The sequence below is a fragment of the Fragaria vesca genome, linkage group LG2 (assembly GCF_000184155.1).
Source record: "Fragaria vesca subsp. vesca linkage group LG2, FraVesHawaii_1.0, whole genome shotgun sequence".
Lineage (NCBI taxonomy): Eukaryota > Viridiplantae > Streptophyta > Magnoliopsida > Rosales > Rosaceae > Fragaria > Fragaria vesca.
In genome coordinates, this window is record NC_020492.1 from 16,924,031 (window position 1) to 16,945,070 (window position 21,040).

The 21,040-nt window shown below is 39.7% G+C and overlaps 2 protein-coding genes and 1 non-coding gene across 3 annotated transcripts; all 3 read left to right on the forward strand.

Moving 5' to 3' along the window:
* Positions 1 to 2,221: 2,221 nt before the first annotated feature.
* Positions 2,222 to 5,859, forward strand: LOC101301739 (putative E3 ubiquitin-protein ligase RF298-like). The gene is made up of 4 exons (XM_004290646.1): positions 2,222 to 2,377; positions 2,599 to 2,702; positions 2,923 to 4,882; positions 5,311 to 5,859. The coding sequence occupies exons 3-4, from the start codon at positions 2,933 to 2,935 to the stop codon at positions 5,842 to 5,844; spliced, it is 2,484 nt and encodes an 827-aa protein (XP_004290694.1). The 5' UTR covers positions 2,222 to 2,377; positions 2,599 to 2,702; positions 2,923 to 2,932; the 3' UTR covers positions 5,845 to 5,859.
* Positions 5,860 to 6,330: 471 nt separating this feature from the next.
* TRNAS-UGA lies at positions 6,331 to 6,412 on the forward strand. Its single transcript has one exon. It is a non-coding gene; the product is annotated as a tRNA-Ser (tRNA).
* Positions 6,413 to 9,066: 2,654 nt separating this feature from the next.
* Positions 9,067 to 11,903, forward strand: LOC101302029. Its single transcript, XM_004290647.1, has 4 exons — positions 9,067 to 10,021; positions 11,040 to 11,247; positions 11,342 to 11,471; positions 11,557 to 11,903. Exons 1-4 carry the CDS (start codon positions 9,135 to 9,137, stop codon positions 11,817 to 11,819), a joined length of 1,488 nt encoding a protein of 495 aa, XP_004290695.1. The 5' UTR covers positions 9,067 to 9,134; the 3' UTR covers positions 11,820 to 11,903.
* Positions 11,904 to 21,040: the final 9,137 nt, after the last annotated feature.

The window sequence follows — 21,040 nt, forward strand, 5'->3', positions numbered from 1 at the left end:
GAGAAAGTTACGACTGTTCTAGTAATTGAAGGTCATGCTGCGCGGAAATCTAATTTCTTGCACGAACTTATGTTTTGAGTTCACAAGCAACCTTCTCCTCAAGATCTAAGTGTAAAAGATCATTTGAGGACAATACGGCATGATTTAGTTAATCATTGCCCAATACCACATTTGAAGACATGTTAAAAAGCATTGACATGCTAAGTTGTTGAAACTTCCGTGATTAGTAAGAATCAGGAAGAGCCCTATGATTGATGTAAAGATCAGGGGGAGGTGCGAACTTCAGGGGGAGTCTAGCACATACATACATGTCACTATCAAATGTGAAGGGTGTGTTGTACTCTTTTTCTCCTACGATCAAGGTTCAGTTTTTCTCCCACAGTGTTTTTGTGACTTAACGAGGTTTTTGACGAGGCAACAGATCAGCACCATCGGCATATCAGCGCGCGGCACAAGGGGGAGTGTTCTAGGATATTCTCTATGTGTGTCTTGGCCTTATGCCAATAGGATATGTAGTTAGACTAGATCTATGTATTCATATCCTTACCATATTGGTATTGTGTAATTCCCTATATAAAGGGCTCTTATCAATGAATAAGATGACTCTCTTGCTATCTCTTTGTCTCTACACTTTATTTTTCATCAAAAGAAAAATTCAGTCAATTTTTGTAGTAACTCTCTCATTTTTTATTTCTTTATGGAATTTCTTTCATATTTCATATTGTTAGAAATGAGAGAGAGTAAACAGAGAAGCAAATTTGCCGATCACCATTTTTGATTGTTTGGGGATCGTTTCTCTTTTTTCAATTACGGTTGGTATTTCAGTTGCGACACTAGTTTTATGAGGATAGGGAGCTGGAGAGGCAAACCGCCAAAGAACTTGACAGCAACGGTGATGAAGTGGAAGACGTTTAGGGATACTCATTTTTCTTAAGTTTGGGCTCAACTCAACCTTTTGGGCTTGGGCACATATTTTAGTTGTTAGGCCTTTTGCAGTGTGCTAATAGAGAGGATGTCTTGCCACCGTCACTTCACTTAATATTGAGGGTGGGTTTGGCCTAAGAGGTGGACCTTCTTAGGTAGTTGGGTTGGTTTATGGTTCAAGAGCAATCGTTTTCATATCAAGAATGCTACGAGAGTTGGTATCACGAATAAAGACGTCTTGCCCAGTTGCTTATGAATAAGGAGGTGCTCCTATTTGTTTGCTAGGAAGTGGCTTTCTGTTAGTAACCTGGTACAACAATTGCGTGCATGGCTAATGAGGAGTTTAAAGATGATTTTGTCCTAAAAGACATAGTTTCTTTGTTTTGTAAGCTCGTTTTTCAACAAGCTCAACATCGACTTGAAATGAGTTTACTTTGCTTAGAATAGGTTTCGGAGTTTCTTGTCAACTCAAGTCTAGTCTTGGCAGTTTTGCCAGCTAGTTGATCTAATGTTGTCAACTCTCTTTTACAAAAAAAAAAAAAAAGAAAAAAAAGAAGAAAGAATAACCGTTCTTTCTTGACTTCAACACTTTTAACCAAAAAGTGAATTATTGAGATTTTGTATCATATCAATTATACAACTAATGCCATTTTCTCATAAAATCTGACCACATACTATATTATATGGTAGCAAAGTAAAGGATATCCCAAACTAAAATAGTTTCGGTCAGTCAACCAATAGAACCAAAAACTGGTTTAAAATCCAAATCGACCTAGGAGAGAAGCAAAGAAATCATTTACCAAGCAAATATTCCAAAATTAGTGCAACTCAATAATGGATTTAGAAGTGCAATGAACTGTTGACTGACGACAACCTAATTGGGGTTATTCAACGACAGAGTCTTGTAAAATATCAAAATCGAGATTTCATTTATACACGATACGTAGTCTCAACTTTCTCAAAATTACGAGATTATCTACCAAATTTGCACACCTCATAAAAACGATACATTTTAGCAAACGTATGGTCTATGAAGTCCGAATTCACAAATTAGAGTTTCAAGTTCAGCTCTCGGAATATGTTTGGGGGCATATATAGAAAAAAAAAAAAGAAAAAAAAAGTAAAATTGGGGGTTGGTGAATAGTGTGAGAGGTCAAAACAAATGGGATAAAGTTTGGCTGCTTGCCACGGCGGTTATCAGTATAAAGCCAAAAAAATAGGCCGAAGACGCCAAGTGCAAAACAGGACCATTTTCCTCCTCTTCATATATAAAACCCTCTCCCCAAAACCCATCACTGACTGAGTGAGTGACACACAAACACAAGCAGGTGGTGGGCAACCCAAGCACACACCTTGCTCTCTCTACCCAGATAAACCCTTCACTTTCTCACCTCGGTTTTGGCTCAGCACTGAACCCCAGTGCTGGTTTGTGTGGCTCTCTTCTCGATTTTGGGTATGGAAATATGATTCTCTTGTTCTTCAGTTTGGGTTCTTGTTTTTTGTTTTGCTGTGTCTAATTTATGTGTAGCCACCAGGATCGTGGTTTTGGTGGTTTTGTGAAATGGGTTTTAATTCTGTGGTGGTTTTGAAGACTGGTTTGTGTTGGTGGTGGTGGTGTTTGAGCAATTGGGTTTGTGTGGCTGCATGCCTTATTTGCTTTTTGTTTGGTTTCAGCTAACTGGGTGCAACATTGTTACATGGTCGACTCGGTTTCGAAACGATTTCAGTGATAGGGAAGAGTGATTACTATGTGTTTTGCCGACTGATTTCTAGTTCAGGTATGAAGGCTCTGCCGCTAGTCTGTTTGTTAGTGCCATTTTACATAATGAACAATGTATTTCTTGTTGTTGATGGGGTATGGAGTTTAATTCGCTTCTGTTATTTGTTTTTTTGGTAATGTTCACATTTCTATCGTATTTTTTGTTTTGGGTTTCTAGTGTTATTTAATATAGATTGGAGTTGTAAAGATATTGTGGGATATGTTCTTGTTGTTGATAGGATAAAGAAAATGGTCAATAGTGGTGGTACCGGCAGTAACCAAGGGATGTCATCCAAGAAGAGACGAGAGAAGACTAAAGCAGTAGCTCTTTGTTGTACAAAGAAAAAGCCAGCTGAAGCTTCTCCAGGGAGTGTAAATAAGCCTCTGAGTGAAATACATCCAGAGGCATGTAGAAAACGCAGTGAACCTGAGCCGGCAGAGGCTATGGCGGTTCAGCCTAAGGAAGAATTGGAAATGGGAGCCGATGAAGGTAGAGATTGGGATGATCCTATTGCATGCCAGCTTGAAGAACTATTGTTGTCTTATTTGCAAGCAATTTTCCAGAGTGCAATCAAGCGGATTACTGAATGTGGGTACAGTGAGGAGGTTGCTGTGAAGGCTGTTTCTAGAGGCGGCCTTTACATAGGCGGTAAGGACTCTGTATTGAACATTGTAAATGATACTCTGGAATTTCTCGAGGGAGGGAAGGATACTGATACTTCAAGAGAAAATGAGTTTGATAATTTACAGCACCTGGTGGAGTACACGATGCTAGAAATGATTAGTGTGCTTAGGGAGGTCAGGCCATCCTTATCAGTTGCAGAAGCAATGTGGTGGTTATTGATATGTGACCTAAACATTTTGCTAGCGTGTACAATGGAAGGAGATCTATCAAGTGTTCTTGCTTTTGAAGAATCCTCAACAGAGAGCTCCCCTGATTCTTCCTCTTCCCAATTACAATCAGAGGCAAATAATGAAACAAACCATCCTAATCCTAGCAAAGAAAATTCCTCCAAGCCATCACTTCCCAACTCTCAGAACCACCCTTCTCTCTCTGAAACAGTTAAATTTGGAAATTTATCAAACTCTGCTAACCCTGAAACGCCAGAAGGCAAGGAGGAGAGTTTGTCATCAATGCTTGATAGTTTGGAGAAATGCTTGGGATCCACAAGGGATTATGTCCTATCTTCATCTCAGACATCTACCTCTGAAGAAAAATCAGGAGCTAGTAGAAAGGGGCGGACCAAGGCAGAATTAGCAGCACTTCGGAAGAGATCCTTGCAGATGGAGAGAAACTACAGGGCTTATAGGTCAAAAGGAGGCTTCAAATCAGGGAAGCTTGCTGCATTTGGTAGTTTTCTTATGGAAAGGAGGGCAAAGCCTCCATCTGATCTTCCTGAAGCTGGAACAAAAGATTCCTCCTCAAAGGTTACTGTACCAGGAGGAACCAGTAATCCATCTGCTTCACCTGCAAGAGGTTGCTCCTCAACAGTACCTTCAAAAGGTACCACATCTTCATTGTCTTCTGTGGATACCAAGCAGAAACAGAAGTCTGATTCAGAAGAAAAATCTGAAACTAAGACTCCAGTCTGCACCTCTGTTCCCCCCAAGACTGTTGATTACTGTGCTGGCATCCCATATGATGAGACTTTAGGGAAGTATGTCCCACAAGATAAGAAGGATGAGCTGATTATGAAGCTAGTTCCCCAGTTGCAGAAACTGCAGAATGAGCTACAGAGTTGGACAGAGTGGGCCAATGAGAAGGTTATGCAGGTTTCTCGTAGACTTGGCAAAGAACGACCTGAACTTAAAGCACTGAGGCAAGAGAAGGAAGAAGCGGGAAAATTTGAAAAAGAGAAACAAATGCTGGATGAGAATACCATGAAGAGGCTGTCTGAGATGGAGCATGCCTTGAATAATGCATCCAGCCAGGTGGACGGTGCTAACGCAACTATCTCTAGGCTTCAGGAGAACAATTCCACTCTCAAGAAGCAGTTGAGTTCTGCCAAAATACTGTCTATAGAATCAGCTGCTAACCTTCGAGAAGCATTAGAGAGGGAGAAGAAAGCACTGAAAAAGGTCCAGGCATGGGAGGGGCAGAAGAGTTCATTGAAGGAGGAGCTTGAAACAAAAAAGAACAAGGTGGCTGTGTTGCAACAGGATTTAGGCAAGGCAAAAAATACTCTTCAACAAATTGAGGTATGCTTCTTCAATATAGATTTAACTGTTAACATTAAAATTATGAGAAGTATACTTGGGTTTAGGGGATGAAGCGTTCACTGTTTGTGTATTAGCTAGAGTTGCATTTTGCTTTTCTGACCGGCTAATCAGTACTGGATATTTTAGGTTGTAAGGAGTCAAAATACAAATTTTAATTCATTGTATATTTGTAAAGGGTACTAAATGTACCTACATGTTATAGGTTGTAAGGAGAGTAGTCTCAAATAATTGTTCTGTATTAGACATTTAGACCATTTTGGGTAAGCAGCAGTGACCAGGGTGTTAACCAAAAGTTAAACTACAATAGGAAAAACAAAGACAAACATACGCATAAGAGCTTTATTGAATTCCCAGCTTATAGATAAGCATATTTTGTGTGATTTTTTTGCTAAATCTAAATATTACAGGCCAGATGGAAGCGGGTGATAAGGGAAAAGGAAATAATACTCGCACAGGCTGCCTCTATGAGAAATGAAAGAGAACAACTTGAAGCTTTGACATTAGTGGAGGAGGCCAAGATGAAACTCAAGGCAGAAGATGATATGCAGAAGTATGTGGAAGAGATCAAATTACTTGAGAGGAAGTTATCTGAACTTCAAATAGAATCTGACTCCTCAAGAATAGCAGCGCTAAGAAGGGATGCTACTGGAAGCTTTGGGGCTGGCCTGGCAGACAGGAAAAATGTGGTGGGTACTAAGGCAAACCAAAGTTCTACCGTCTCTAAGAAGTTAACAAATTCCCGGGGGACTGAAAGTTTGAGACAGGACCGCGAGTGTGTGATGTGCCTATCTGAGGAGATGTCAGTGGTGTTCCTCCCGTGCGCACATCAGGTCTTGTGTGCAACATGCAATGAGCTGCATCTGAAACAAGGAATGAAGGACTGCCCTTCATGTAGAGCTTTAATTCAGCGAAGGATTAAAGTGCAATATGCTCGTCCATAGTGTGTGAACCACACTGGATAGGAACTGGTTAGTCTGGGGAAGACTTCAATACACCAATGAAGTTTAGCTAAACTCAAATTCCTATATGGATTTTGTTTTTTTATTTTGTTTTCTGGGTCTTACAGTTCATACAGGACGATCAGTTCCGGAAAGAAGTAGACATAGTTGGTAGAGATCATAGTTTTGTTTGTATAGAGCAAGCAGACTTTTTACATAGATGATGGAACTCCGCCTTTCGGATAGTCCTTTTATTATGGTGCCTTTTAACCTGGATATCTCTTTTTCCCTGAGAATATTTCAAAGGATGATGCTAATGAACCCAATACATACCCACTCCTCTGATTCTACAATAATATTTTTTCCATTAATCAGGAGGAAATTAGTACCGAGAAAGTACCATTTACTGCAGGAAGTGATGGTGACCACTGTCACTGGGCTAGGAAACAAAATGGTGATATCTATAAATCTGATAATTGTTAACATGAAGTCGATATGTCCGAGTGGTTAAGGAGACAGACTTGAAATCTGTTGGGCTTCGCCCGCGCAGGTTCGAACCCTGCTGTCGACGATTCTAAACTTCATTTTTATTTATTTTTTACATTTTTCATTTATAAATTTTTATTTTATTTTATTTGACAGGGAAGGGAAAAAAAATCATGTTTCAAGCTTTAATGCCTCTCAATACTTGGGAGGTTAACTAATCAAGTGGCTCTCCATTGACCTCTATCATATGAAAGAAATGCCACAAGCTTTAATGCTTGTGATCCTATTAAAACCAACTCCAATAAAAAGGACAGTAGCAGAGGGGAGTTATTCTGTGATGTCTAAAGTTAGAATGTGACTCCACCATATTCCATTTCTAGTCCAATGATGTATCACCCTTTCACATATTAATGAATTTCCTACTCCTATATATGTCCTGCTTAATCTAGATGAGTCCTTTTTGCTCTGTCAATGTTTAGATCAATTGGTCCACTGGCCATGTGATCAATCAATTTTATAGATCTCTATAATTAACCTGTCCATATATAATTAACGAAATAACTAATACATATTGGTCATGCTGATACTAATTCAACTACCCAATTAACAAATGGGCTCTAGTCATTGCAATATTTATTAATATAAATTGTTTGTCTCAGAAGAATCTGACTAGTCTATGTTGGACAGAAGTTGTTATTTTGATGACATATTGTTCTTCAATTCTAGACTTTTTAAATGCAGTATTGGATCATAATCATCATCATATATTAACACACTTGAACTACTGGGCTAATTGGCTTCCATTATCTCATATTATTGAGATTTCCCAGCAGAAACCTACAGATCATCATATCAGAATGGTAGGTGCAGAAATCCCAAATCCCAGTTGACCTCTGCAACTCTTTCTCTCAGTTTCTGTGTTATATTATCCAGATTATGGGCCTCAGTGTCTCCTTTAGGAGACAGAGACTAGGAGAGGCACTCAGATATGGGAGATATTCTCTGTCTTGGATCAAAAGCTTCTGGCGGTAGTAGAGCTAGGGTCTGATATGGGGTGTGAGAATTTTAGTGGGACTTGTAGAAGGCAAAAAAAGCTGTCATTTTGCTGGGAAATTTATTAAGTGGTACTACATAGCTCCATGGCAAATGGCATCTTGTTTGAGACATAATCTCCAGCTAGACCCACAAAAATAGGTCACTACAGTTCATAATTTACCTACTCTTTATATATTAATACAAAACTTTGAGAGAATGTGGATGCCAAATTTGTCAACACTTATTGTCTAGCATTCTTGGCTTTTCTCTCAAAAATATTCTACATCTGTAGTGCAGGCTAGCAAGGGTCTTAGTCTGGCCAAGGAGTTCACACAAATATCCCAAAAATTAGGTTTCTTTGATTTCATTTAACACAATGCTTATGTACAGGTAGGTTAAAAATGAGGTTAGAAGTGTATATAAACTGTGATTCTGGAGCACACTTGTTAGGAAAACTTCAACGTCAGATTGTCCAGTAAAAGAAAATTTTATGCATTGCATGGTATGTGAAAATTTTGGAAAAGGATCTACTTTAGACCATGTTGCTTAACATTATGTTGAATGCATAAGAAATTCATTTTCAATACCTATGAACACTTTCATTCATTCATTCTAAAAAAGAGTTGTGATCAACTATTGGGATCCCCCAACTTCCCTCAATACACATCCATTTGAGTAATTTCCGAACTTCTTCTATATCTTAGGGAAGTGTGGTCAAAACACTCAAAACCATCCAACCTCCTCAAAAGGTCATATTTCAAAGTTCATTGGTTAAAAAGTCTTAAAAATCTAGAACGGGTACATTTTCTTGGTGGACTATTGAATCACCGCATGCCTTCAAATTTTCGGTTTGTTAATGAAAAAAAGAAAAAAAACTTGACGTGAACTTATGTATTTCCGTTTGTGTAAAGAATACATGTTTTGAAGTATAACAACTCAACTTAACTCAACACTCGGAACTCTCTCCACGAATAATGCTTGAAATCTCTTGTTCCATGGAACAAAACTCAAGGCACCCCTCAAATGGTGCAGAGACTCGCTCAAGGCATCTTGGACTGGAGAAACTGATTCTAGAAGCTAAAATATTAAAGGGAATTACATCATAAAGGGTCAATACTCTTCATCAAAATAAAATGGGAAGTCTTTAGCAAGTAGGACTATTTTTCTGGAATTTCCCTGCCTATTAAATCAGTTGCAATTTCCCCACAGGACCCTCAAACACCTCACTATGATATGATCCTTTTGATCAAAGAGTGGACTCCACAGTCCTTACCTCCACTGGGGCTGCATGGGAGTTGGATACGCCGGATATCAGGTGCCGTGGCGTCCCCAATAAGAAATCCCACTTCCTCCTCCATGCATCTCCTCTCTCTCTCTCTCTCTCTCTCATTAACTTTCTTAATCCATCTCTCTACTCTAATGTTTGATTAGAAGTCTTTCATTATCTTAATCCAAGTTACCAAACCATTCCAATAAACATTTCCATGGAGCAGTTGAGCAACAGGGCTTCACTTTCTCTTCACATCTCTATGAATCACCACCACCCTTCTAACTTCTAAGTCTCATTCACCCTCTCCTTGCTTGCCAAGTGTAACCAACCCATTTCTCCCAAGACTCCTTCAACCCCTAAAACCCTCCTTAATCTAAATTTCATGCCAAACCCAACCCCTGCAACTCTTCTTCTTCATCTCTTCAAAGACTCCATCTTTCCTCCTCCCCCAACAAACCCACAACCCAAGACCCGTTTTTGACCCGAACCCATTTCCCCAACAATGCTCAAAAACCTCCTCCGCCTCTGCTCCCGTCTCCGGTGGCCGGCCCGCCGCCGCTCCCCGACCAAAGTGGTCATCAAACGCTTCTCCAAAACCAAAACCAACTCCAACTCCCACCTCCACCACGAACCCACTTCCAACGGCCCCTCGTCGGCGACGGTCCACCCCAACGGCCAGCCGGAAACAGAGAATCCCCCGCCGCCGCGGCCCATTCGGGTCGCCACTTTCAACGCAGCACTTTTCTCAATGGCGCCGGCGATTCCGACGCCGGAGAAACCGGAGCGAGACGAAAACGGCCTCGTTAAGGATATAAAGAACGCTACTTGCAGACCCAAATCGGCGATGGACCGACCCAAGAGCATCTTAAAGCAGTCGCCTTTACACCCAAACGCGATGAAGAGCTCAGAGAATCAGAAAACGCAACAGAAGTTCGTGAAATCCAAGATGAGGGTCTCGATCAATTTGCCGGATAATGAAATCTCATTGCTCAAAAGCAGACAGCTGAGCTTTGCTGAAGGCAGAGAGCTTGATACTAGTAATTCTTTATCTTCTTTCTCCCCAAGTCGAGTTTCAAAAGGAAAAGGTCCGTTGAAGCCGAGTGTGAGCTTTCCTAATAATATTGGGAACTGTGAAAATGGAGAGTACTATACAAGTCATAGGACTGTTCTTGAGGTTTTGAGGGAATTGGATGCTGACATTTTGGCTCTGCAAGATGTGAAAGCAGAGGAGGAGAAGGAAATGAAGCCTCTTTCGGATTTGGCTGCTGCTTTGGGGATGAACTATGTGTTTGCTGAGAGCTGGGCGCCGGAGTACGGCAATGCCATCTTGTCGAAATGGCCGATCAAGCGGTCTAAGGTTCAGAAAATCTTTGATGACTCTGATTTCAGGTCAGTGTGATTCTTTGCTTTACACCACATTCACCAAGTTAAAAGTTAAAACTCAAAAGGCATTGCGCGTATCTTTGTTTTTAATCAGAGAAGTTTCTTATGCTCATAAAGATGTTGGCTTTTCAGTTTTGCTTTCATAAAGTCAGCAGTTATTCTTAACTTTATTGTTGTGGAAATAGGATATGAAATTATTTGGGTACTTTTTTTAAAAGCCAGAAGGAATACTCCATGATGTGTTTGGATTAATGGGTTCTGGGTCATATCGGTTCTCTTCTGTAGCAAGAAAAAGAAAAGACATGTTTTATGAGCTTGAATTTTTTACAGGCTGTATTGAGTATTTTCTACAGGCTGTACTGGTGCGTCTGTATTAGGTAGAAAGGTTGTTGTGTTACTGGGGATGCTTATATCTTCAGAGCAACAGCTATTTCTGTGCAGGGTTATCTTCTGGGTTTATTCCGGGACTTGATAAGTATTCGTTTTCAGCATAGACAGAGTGAATCTGTTCGGAACATTTACTTTTCCAGATCAAAGCTGAACTTTTTTTATGTTTTCGTTTTGTTTATCAATGTGCATGAATTTTAACTATTTGATTAAAAAGATAATGCATTAGCAAAGATGTAGTGATGTTTCTCTTTTCGGAAAGATTTGTGATGATGGAGAAAACATTATCATCAATGATTGTCTTTATCAGTACAGCTCTAGAAGCCAATCCTCCAAGCTAACCTTAAGGCTTATGCTCACTTTTAATGAAAGCGAAATGTCGCTGTTAGAGAGTATAATTCAGCAATGTTAGGTAAGGCATGCTGCAATATAGGTAGGATATATTACTAAACAGTAGGCATGATTGGGTTACACGAGACTTAATATCTAACTGTTTCTTGAAAAGGCAGCTTTCTTTGAAGTTTGAACTATTGGTGTTCACATTTCTATTAGCTATGAAGACCAGCATGATTAGTAACAAGTTAAATAGATTTTTAAGTTGAAATTAAATCCAGTTATGGTTTGAAAATTGATACAGGAACGTTCTGAAAGCCACCATTGATGTACCCCAAGCCGGAGAAGTCAACTTCCAGTGCACCCACCTTGATCATCTTGATGAGAACTGGAGGATGAGGCAGGTTAACGCTATAATCCAATCGAGCAATGAGCCTCACATCTTGGCCGGAGGTCTCAATTCACTAGAGGAATCAGATTATTCTCAAGAAAGATGGACTGACATAGTAAAGGTGTCACATATAAACATGTTCCTTTTTCTAAAATTTTAGCCTGCAAATCATATAGTTGGTTTACCTTGTTTGTGACTTTATTTGACTGATGCAGTATTACGAGGAGATGGGAAAGCCAACACCCAAGGTCGAGGTAATGAGGTACTTGAAGAGCAAGCAGTACACAGATGCCAAGGACTTTGAAGGAGAATATGAGTCGGTAGTCATGATCGCCAAAGGCCAAAGTAAAATTGCTACCCCAATGTTGATATTGCTTTTGGTATATGGGCCTAAAAGTTGAATGTGATTTATGTTTCTTTGATGATGTAGGTGTGCAGGGGACATGTAAGTATGGAACGAGGGTAGATTACATATTAGCATCCTCAAATTCGCCATACAAGTTTGTTCCCGGATCATACTCTGTCTTCTCATCCAAAGGGACATCCGATCATCATATAGTAAGAGTTGATGTGCTCAAATCGGTAAGTTGTTGTGATCCAGGAAACGTCTCCACACGCAGGCAAAGAAAACAGAAAGTCATAAAGATAACGGAGACTACTCCATCAAAAGGCATATGGAAAACACAGACATGATCAGAAAGATACAAATTATTGACTTTATTTATTCCCCAATTTAGTTTTTTAGTGTTGATTTGTTAAAGGAGGGAGGGGCAGATGGTTAACTCCTACACTTGGTAAATTACTCACTTACTGTCTTCATGGGTTTTTAGGAACACAGCACAGATAAACGAAAGAGATGAAATTTGGTGTGGTTAGCATTTTTATTCTTCAATTTGTACAGCAGAGTGATAATAAGTATATATAAGTGATTTCTTACTTTGACCACTATTGTTAGCAATTTCCTCATTGATCGGCTTTGCAGTAATACTTTGTAATTCTAAAACAGCAAATTTGATGCTATCATCGGTAATAATACTGCATACATCTGCAAATGTGTGGTAGAACCTATTTAGAATCGTATATCAGTACTATTCGAAGTTTCGAACCCATGGTTCTACTACATGCACTCTCAAAATTAGCTAGCTAGGTCGAGCTCTTCTACGTACCTTTATTTGGAATCAGAAACCTTTTAAAACTTGATAAGCATGCAGACCTAGGCACCTAGCTACAGTACTAAGGATCAGGAACAACGGCCAATCCTTCCACAACAATGGTATCGTCCGTATCGATATATTCATGTCCTTGTTAATGATCATATTCATCCATTTATGATGGAATCATTGAAATGAAAACAGGAAAGTTTAAGTTTTGGTTTCATACATATGTATGTTTTTACTTCTGCCCTTTATGTTCTCTTATAGATCATGAATATCTACCACAATATCGTCGCACACCTGTTGTTCTTTGAAAACTTTCCCATCCAAATTTGATGAAAACTATGGAGGCATGCATCGGGGTGGTTTTATGTGAACGTAGAGTTAACATGGCAACGAACAATATTCATGATGTATTTCTATTTAAAAAGATAGATAAACCATGTGTGGGTTAATTAACACTGCGGACACGTTTACTAACTTGGAATGGAAATTATCATGAATCGGTATCAACAAGAATCGGTATCAGAATATTTCATACCATTCTATTGTTTACTTACCATAAGGAATCAAAATATGAATGGAAATAATTATGATTGATGTTGTTTACTTACCATATGGAATCAGAATTAAAACTAGTTTGATTACTAAAATACCCTTACAAGAAGAAATGAATTGAAAATACCCTTAAAATATATATAATTATGTGAGGATATTTTAGACAGAAAAAATTGATTCTATTACCTTGATTCTGATACTCATCTCTCCCCTTGGGTATCGAATAAGGGGTTTCATCAGGAATCGATTCCTGATAAGCAAGTGGGACCCACATCCATTCCAATAGCTTGATAGGTTAGTAAACACCGGAATTCACCCATTATGGAATCAATTACACCACTCTCAATTCCATTCCAAGTTAGTAAACATGCCCTGCATGTTTTTGGTTCTGAGTAACTTGCATTAATTGTTTGTAACTTTGATCTTAGCCTTGATCTTATATATGGTTCACTCATATTAGTTATTAGTTTTTTTTGTTGGCTTGAGTCCTTGTATCAATTCAATCAAATGAAATATGGGAAGAAATTAAACAAAATCTAATTAAGATTTAACAAGAATCGTCAAATAACACAACAAAGGGCGCGTGTGTTATCAAGAAATAATCGAAGTAGAAGAGATAGTATTTGTTGTTACGTGGTACTGTAGCTTAGGCAATTATCCTAATCAGTTCAAGGATTTGTTGGGACAGTAAAAAATCAAAATCTTAACATTAAGATGCATAAATAATCAGCAATATAAAACTACAAACCCGAGTAAATATGTCACTGAATTAGTGATCAAAGACATTGAACTCATGGATTAGAGTAGTAGTTTTGAGGTATTTTCAAAGATGCTAATGTTTTTTATTTGTATCATAAGTTCAGAGTTCGGATCTAGAGAGGACCTTCTTAAACTCTTAAACTGATGATGTTTTTATTCTATCATGTATTTTGATAATCAAAACCACCAATTCTCTAGTTACTTACCCACATATGAATCATACAAAAACTTAGCCAAAATGAAAAACGTTTAATCATTTTATTAGCACAATATTCGTTCTAATTGTATCTAACGGTCTACAATTGTTTACGTCAATTTGAATGACCAAATAATTATGGAATTAGTTGAAATTTTGTAGACATGTTTCTTGCATATTCTTGCATATGAATCTAGAGGATTAACAGTTGAGATATTTAAATGAAGTCATCTACTAATATAAAATAGTATAAATCCTCAAATTCTTAAAATAAAAAGGTCATTTTTAGATCCTTCCTCTTCTGTAAGTTCATAACTAATTAAAGAGTTGACATGTAACTAAGGATGTCTATTTTATCGGGGTTACATTTGTGCGGATATTTTGTGTTGTATTAATAAATGAAAACTGTTTTTTGTCGCTCTTGGTTTTTTAGTGTATATACACTGACATTTCAATTGCTTCTGTTACCAACTTGGACTCGTATAAACTCTGATTAGAGGGTAATTGGTCCCGGCAAAAACATACACCAAAACCCTTGCTACTCCTCCTCTGGCATTTGGGACAATCCCAAAAATGTCCGACGAAGCACTTGATCATATGAGACTTGGTGCACTGGAACCAGTCAATTGTGGTAACAGACTCACTAACGATGGTTAACGACAAAAAAATCAATACGGCAGTAAAAACCAGAAAACAATACAACGCCAACTCTTCCTTGTACTCTCCACCAGAACCCAGCCTCCATCTCCTGCGCTCCCGAGATCAGATCCATCACCGTCGAAAAGCTGACGATCGCCGTCAGATCCACCGCCCGACGTCGACCGCCGAAGCTAATCTCGACAATAGACTTTGAGGACGATCTCGATGCAAAGGACTTTGACGGCGAGGGTTGGGGAGTGGAAGAAGGAGTCATTGAGAGGTGGTGGTGGTGGTTGTCGTCGTCGCACGTCGTCGGAAAAAAGAGCTCCGACTAGAGGCTATGGTATCAGCGGCTTTCGGGTCTAGTAGCGCTGCCAGCGACTACCAGTTGGTAGTCGATGTGGGAGACTGGTATGCGAGAGACTAGAGAGAGAGAGAGGGATTAGATCTAGGAAAGAAATACAAAAGTGGGGAGAAAGAGATGAGAGATTGAGAAAGGAACGGCNGTTTTGTTAGAAAATAGAGAAAAATTAAATATTAAGCTAGTGGGAATCAAACAGTTAGTGTGTAGGGTTATAGAAAATTTTAAAATATCATTTTGTTGATGGGAAAAAAATCCCATACTAACTGGGCGGATGGGAAAAAACTCTTAATTTATGGAGGTTTTACATTAATATATATATATATATATGTATTATTGGTGTTTAAGGGAAACATGTATGTAATTAACTTAAATAAGTATTAACCGTATTTATCTAGGAATGAGGATCTACAAGCTAGGCCGATTTTTTTTTTTTTTTTTCAAAATAAGCATAATAATTAAGTACAGAGAAAATATACGCACTACCAGAAGAAAGGCTCTAACCGACAAAAATAAAAAAATCAGGTTGACAAATTATTTTTTCGTCGGCTAATTTAAAATTTCGTCGGCTATGGTCAACTTTAGCCGACGACATTTTAATTTCGTCGGCTAAAGAATTTTTTTCGTCGGCTATAGTCTATAAACTTTAGCCGACGAAAAAATAAAAGTTTAGCCAACGACATTTTAATTTCGTCGGCTAAAGTTCCTTATATTTGCAGATCTGGACAGCAGCTCATCTGGGAAAAAAAAATGGGAGAAAAAGTTTGGGTGTTGTCGAAATCTGTCCATAATTAGTTTGCGATTGACAGAGTATGACAGCACCTGAAGAGTAACGGGTTTTGGGAGAAGTACAAATGTTGGTTATATCACGGTGAAACATCATCAGGGGGTCCGCATGATCATGACCAATTTTCTGAGACGGGCAGTACATCCAACGATCCAACAACAGCCTTCATCAACGACATGTTTCCTTATGAGAGCAGTGTATGCGCTCAAGGACAGTATATGCCTGAGCCGGTGCAGCCCTTCCCTAGAGCTGTCAACACTGTTGGTATTGACAAGTACAACAAACTGCTTGTTTTCCAACAGACCCCTGTGTGCCCCGGTTGTTAAAAGACTGTTCTTGAAAGTGTGATGGACGTAATGAAGATTAAAGTTGAGACAAAATTGACCGTGAAGGCTGTTGATGATTATCTACAGTACACTGCTTCGATGCTGCCCCACGGTCATCGTTTTCCTACCACTTATCATAAGGTCCGATGTATCCTGAAAGATCTTGGGCTTTCCTACATCAAGATCCATGCATGCAGATATGACTGCGTTCTCTTCTGGGGTAAAGATCCAGAAGGGAATGACCTTGGTGGCCTTGACGCATGTCCGGTATGTCACACTGACAGGTATAAGCTGACTCTTACAGGCAATAGGAAACCTGTGAAGGTACTTCGGTATTTCCCGTTGAGTGATAGGTTGGAGCGGTTGTACATGTCTTCACACACGGCCGAAGCTATGAGATGGCACGCTGATAGAGAATTGCATGACGAAGATACCCTTATACACCCTGCTGACGGGGAGGCTTGGAAGCATATAGACAGGGAGTTTCCTCATTTTGCGTCAGAGGTCCGAAATGTGAGGCTCGGGCTCTCATCCGACGGGTTCAACCCTTTTGGCAACATGAGTCTTCAATACAGTGTATGGCCGGTGATTTTGGTACCGTACAACCTTCCTCCATAGATGTGCATGAAGAAGGAATACAATATGTTGAGTTTGTTGATTCTGGGGCCCGGTTATCCAGGGAAGTGTCTCGATGTGTATTTGAGACCTTTGATTGAAGAGCTTAAGTTTTTGTGGGACGTTGGTCATCCTACTTATGACAAGTACATGCACGAGATGTTCCAGATGCTATGACAAGTACATACACGAGATGTTCCAGATGCATGTCATGGTTGTTGGTACCATCAGTGATTTTTCTGCCCGTGGGATGTTGTCGGGTAACGTTGTTAGGGGATACAAGGCTTGTATAGAGTGCCTTAGCGATGAGGGGAGCAGCAGTCATTGCAACAAGAGATGCAAATTGGGTCACCGTACTTTCCTTCCATATGATCACGAATGACGGTTTGATGCATAGGCATTTGATGAGACTATAGAAAACGGTGTGCCTCCCAGAAGATGGACGGGAGAAGAAATTTTAGCAGTGCTTAATGAGTACGATTTTAGGAAGCTCAGCAATCATCCCAATATTATGGCGGCAATACCTGAAAGACCCAACATGTACAAATTCTGGACACATAAGAGCATATTCTGGGAATTCCCATACTAGAGTAAGTTGTTGATCAGGCACTACCTAGATGTGATGCACATAGAAAAGAATGTTTGCGACAGTGTGGTGGGCACAATGCTGAACTTGGAGAGGAAGACGAAAGACGGTTCTAAGGCACGCATTGATCTAAAAAAAAATGCAATTAAGAAGACATCTGTGATTGAAAGAAGGGAAGCAAAAAAATGCTCCAAGCTCCTTACACCGTGAACCCTGACCAGAAGAACGTAATTTTCATGTGGATGAGTTGTGTGAAGTATCCTTCAGGCTATGCAGGAAATATAGCCCAGTGTGTGAACTTCCGGGACAATAAAATGTACGGGTTGAAGAGTTATGACTGTCATATCCTGCTACAACGTCTCTTCTCTGTTTCATTCCACCGTTCCTTCACCGTCAGGTGGTGGAGCCGTTAGTAGCGTTGGCAAGATTCTTCCAGAAGTTATGCATACGGGAAGTGAAAAAATCTAACCTCCGGGAAATGCAAGAGGACATCATTTATATCATGTGTAAATTTGAGAGGATATTTCCTCTAAATTTTTTTGACATCATTCCTCACCTGATGATCCATCTTCCTGAGCAATTGTTGCTTACCGGTCCAGTACACTACACTTGGATGTATCCCATGGAAATGTACGTTTTATACACCTGAATTCCTCAATATACATGTTCAATAATCATAACACTTTGCAACTTGATTTATAGGCAACTTGGAGACTACAAAGATTATGTGGCTAATAAATCCGCGCCTGAAGGATGTATAGCTGAAGCATATATTGCGCACGAGTGCGTCACCTACATGAAGTTGTATTTAAAAGCGTTGAAGGAAACTCCGCAAACCATACTGGTAGATGTACCGAAGTTCAATCTTTCCATACTCTCCAGTGATGTTGAAGTTTATGGAATTTTGCCAGACTCCTACAAGTTGCAACCATATGAGCTAGTCATTGCCCACTGGTGAGTATTGATTAACTGTCCAGAAGTTGAAAGACATCCATCTAAATTGTCCAGACATTCAAGGTGATCTCGATTACCACAACAGGGAGTTCGCAAACTATTTTGGCGACTGGGTACGTAATTCAATATTTCTGTACGTGTTTATGTTTATTACATAATTATCCATATTTACAGTTGAATGGTTGGTTGTAGATGAACCATATTCAATTTGATGGTCACCCAAATTGGTCGCACAAACTAAGACTTTTAGCGATGAAGCTGATAATGTCAAGAGTTTATCCGATGTGCAAGGTGAATGGCGTGCAACTTATATGTGAACAGAGAGACAGTAGACGGAGAACACAGAATTCTGGGGTCATGGCGCATGGTGGGCGGAATGGAGTTGACTATTACGGTGTTCTCCATTCAGTGGTGAAACTCGTTTATGGGCAAGGCATGACAGTGCACCTCTTTAAGTGTAGATGGTTTGATACTAGGCCGGAGAGCATGAAGACCGATCAGTACGGAATATTATCGGTGAACAGTGCAACAAGTTCTTACGAAGATGACAAGTTCATTTTTGCCACATCGGTAAAACAAGTGTTTTATCTTGATGATTTTGCTAAGGGTGACGCGTGGAAAGTAGTCAACCTTGTGCACCCTCGAAAAATTTATCGGGCGGCTACACTTGGAGAGGCCAAAGAAGAGGAAGAAGATGTTGCGTATCAAGAGCCCAACGCAATAGGTATTCCTAACTCCTCTACCGTTCGCCTTAGTAATTTTAAAACGGGTCGTTCGGTGCGAATTCGTGATGAAGAGCCAAGGCTTATTGATGTTGATCCAAATCAAGAAACAAACGAAGACTCTGGTGATGAGGAAAGGCATAGATTACCAGAAATTAATTCTGACACCGAAGACTCATCGGATGATTCCGATTACGAGCCTTAGTTTTAATTCCGATTACATTAATTTGTAATAAAAAGAATGTATAACCTTTATAGTTTATATATGTTGAATTCATATTTCTGTTATTTTATATGAATTTTGATGATATATGAACATGAAGTTAGTATGGTTTAAACCTTCTATTTTTTTTAATGTATTTTTTACACTTTAGCCGACGAAATATACCATAATTCGTCGGCTTAAACCATCTCAGCCGACGAAATATATCATAATTCGTCGGCTTAAATCATCTTAGCCGACGAAATAAGTCATAATTTGTCCGCTAAGATGCCGTTAGCCAACGAATACCCTAATATTTTGTCGGCTAAACCCTAAACCCTAAAATTTTTACATGACTTGTTGGGTCTCATCGGTTTGAAACTATTTTCAATTGAAGGTCCGGCCAAAATACGTAATTTAGATGGCCCAATAACCTTTTCCGTGCTTTTAGGGGTTTGACTTAACGGATTGACCGACCGGATCGAGCCCTTAACCTTGTCGAATCAAGTTGAATTTTTTCCGATACATGTATTTTATCATGATGGTCAGATCTGACGGTCGGATTTTCGTTTCTCAAGTTTGATCATCACAATCACAATGTGCCGAATGTATAAAAGTACTTTAGCTAACAAATTTGAAAGGTGAGCCAACGAATTTCAAAGGTCAGCTGACGAATTTTAAAGGTCAGCCGACGAATTTTAAAGGTTTAGCAGACGAATTTCAAAGTTTAGCCGACGAATTTCAAATTTTAGCCGACGAATTTCAAAGTTTAGCCGACGAAGTAAAAATTTCGTCGGCTAAAGTTGTACTGTATACAGACAAAGACCTAGCGCTCAACAGCCTCCACAGCGCGTTTCAAAAACCCTAGCTAGCCTCCTCCGCCTCCCTCTCCCGGTCTCCCGATCCGCCTCCTCCACCTATTGCTCCAGCCCCGATCGGTCCTCCTCTTCATCGGCCGGCCTCCTAGAGCCCTCCCTCCTCCTCTTGCTGCTCTAGCCCTCCCTCCTCCTCCTCCTGCTCCAGCCTCGAGACCTCCCTCATCCTCAAGTACATTTCAACCCGAAGAAGGAGGTGTCCGATCTCTCTTGGGTTTCGACTGCATTTCAGGTAATTTTACGATTTGTTGTTAGACATTGATGATGTGCGTCAGTTGTTGTCTTTGAATTTGCGGAAGAGTTGGCTTTATGTGTTTGCTAGTTCAAGGCATTCACTCTCACATTTATTCTCTAGGACAAGTGACGATTGCTTATTGTTTTCTGCTCATAGTTTGGAAGATCTCTTAGTCATTTTAATTCATGTTTCTGAAATTTAGTCCTTGTTCTCAATCAAAATTTAATGGGGTACTAAGAAGATGAGGTCATTTGCATTTGTTGTGAATTTTGGAGAATTAGGAAACATAATTTGTATTTGGTATCTAAGCCAATATAGATAGTGCTGAAGTGCGTCAATTATCGATTCAAGTAGGAGGAGAAGAGTTTAATGGTGTTTTTTTGTTGACTAATTGAATGGGTTTACATTGTTTGATTTTGTGGTGTTGTTACGAATATGAAAATAAGCATGAAACTGACCTCCTCTTCTTGTCATGAAATATAAATCTAAAAGTTAGGAGCTTAAAAATTAATTTTTAAAAGTTACAAATTCTAATTTTTTTTTTTCAAAAGGCTGACGCCTTGGTCAGGCTCTCGCTCCATAGCCTCGGCTACGCCTTAGCCTTTTAAAACATTGGCCTTGATTCAAATTAATATTTTAAACAAGATGAGCGGTAATTTTAGATCAACGAAGGGTTCGAAGGGCCAAAGGTCCGAATCGTCTGAGGGAACCTCTAGCAACCCTCAAACGTTGTTTCGGGGCCCCATGACAGCCAGACGTGCGACCTTTCTGGAGACGACGCAGAGGCAGCCGAAGGTGCCCTCTTCATCAAGGCAGCGGGGCGTCCCTCATTCCTCGAGACAGCTGTGGCCTCAGACCCAGACGAAGGTGTCTGCACCCCGTATGCCTGAGATACATCGGGCGCCCACTCCGGGTCCTACTTCTTCAGATAGTGGGTCATCTGGG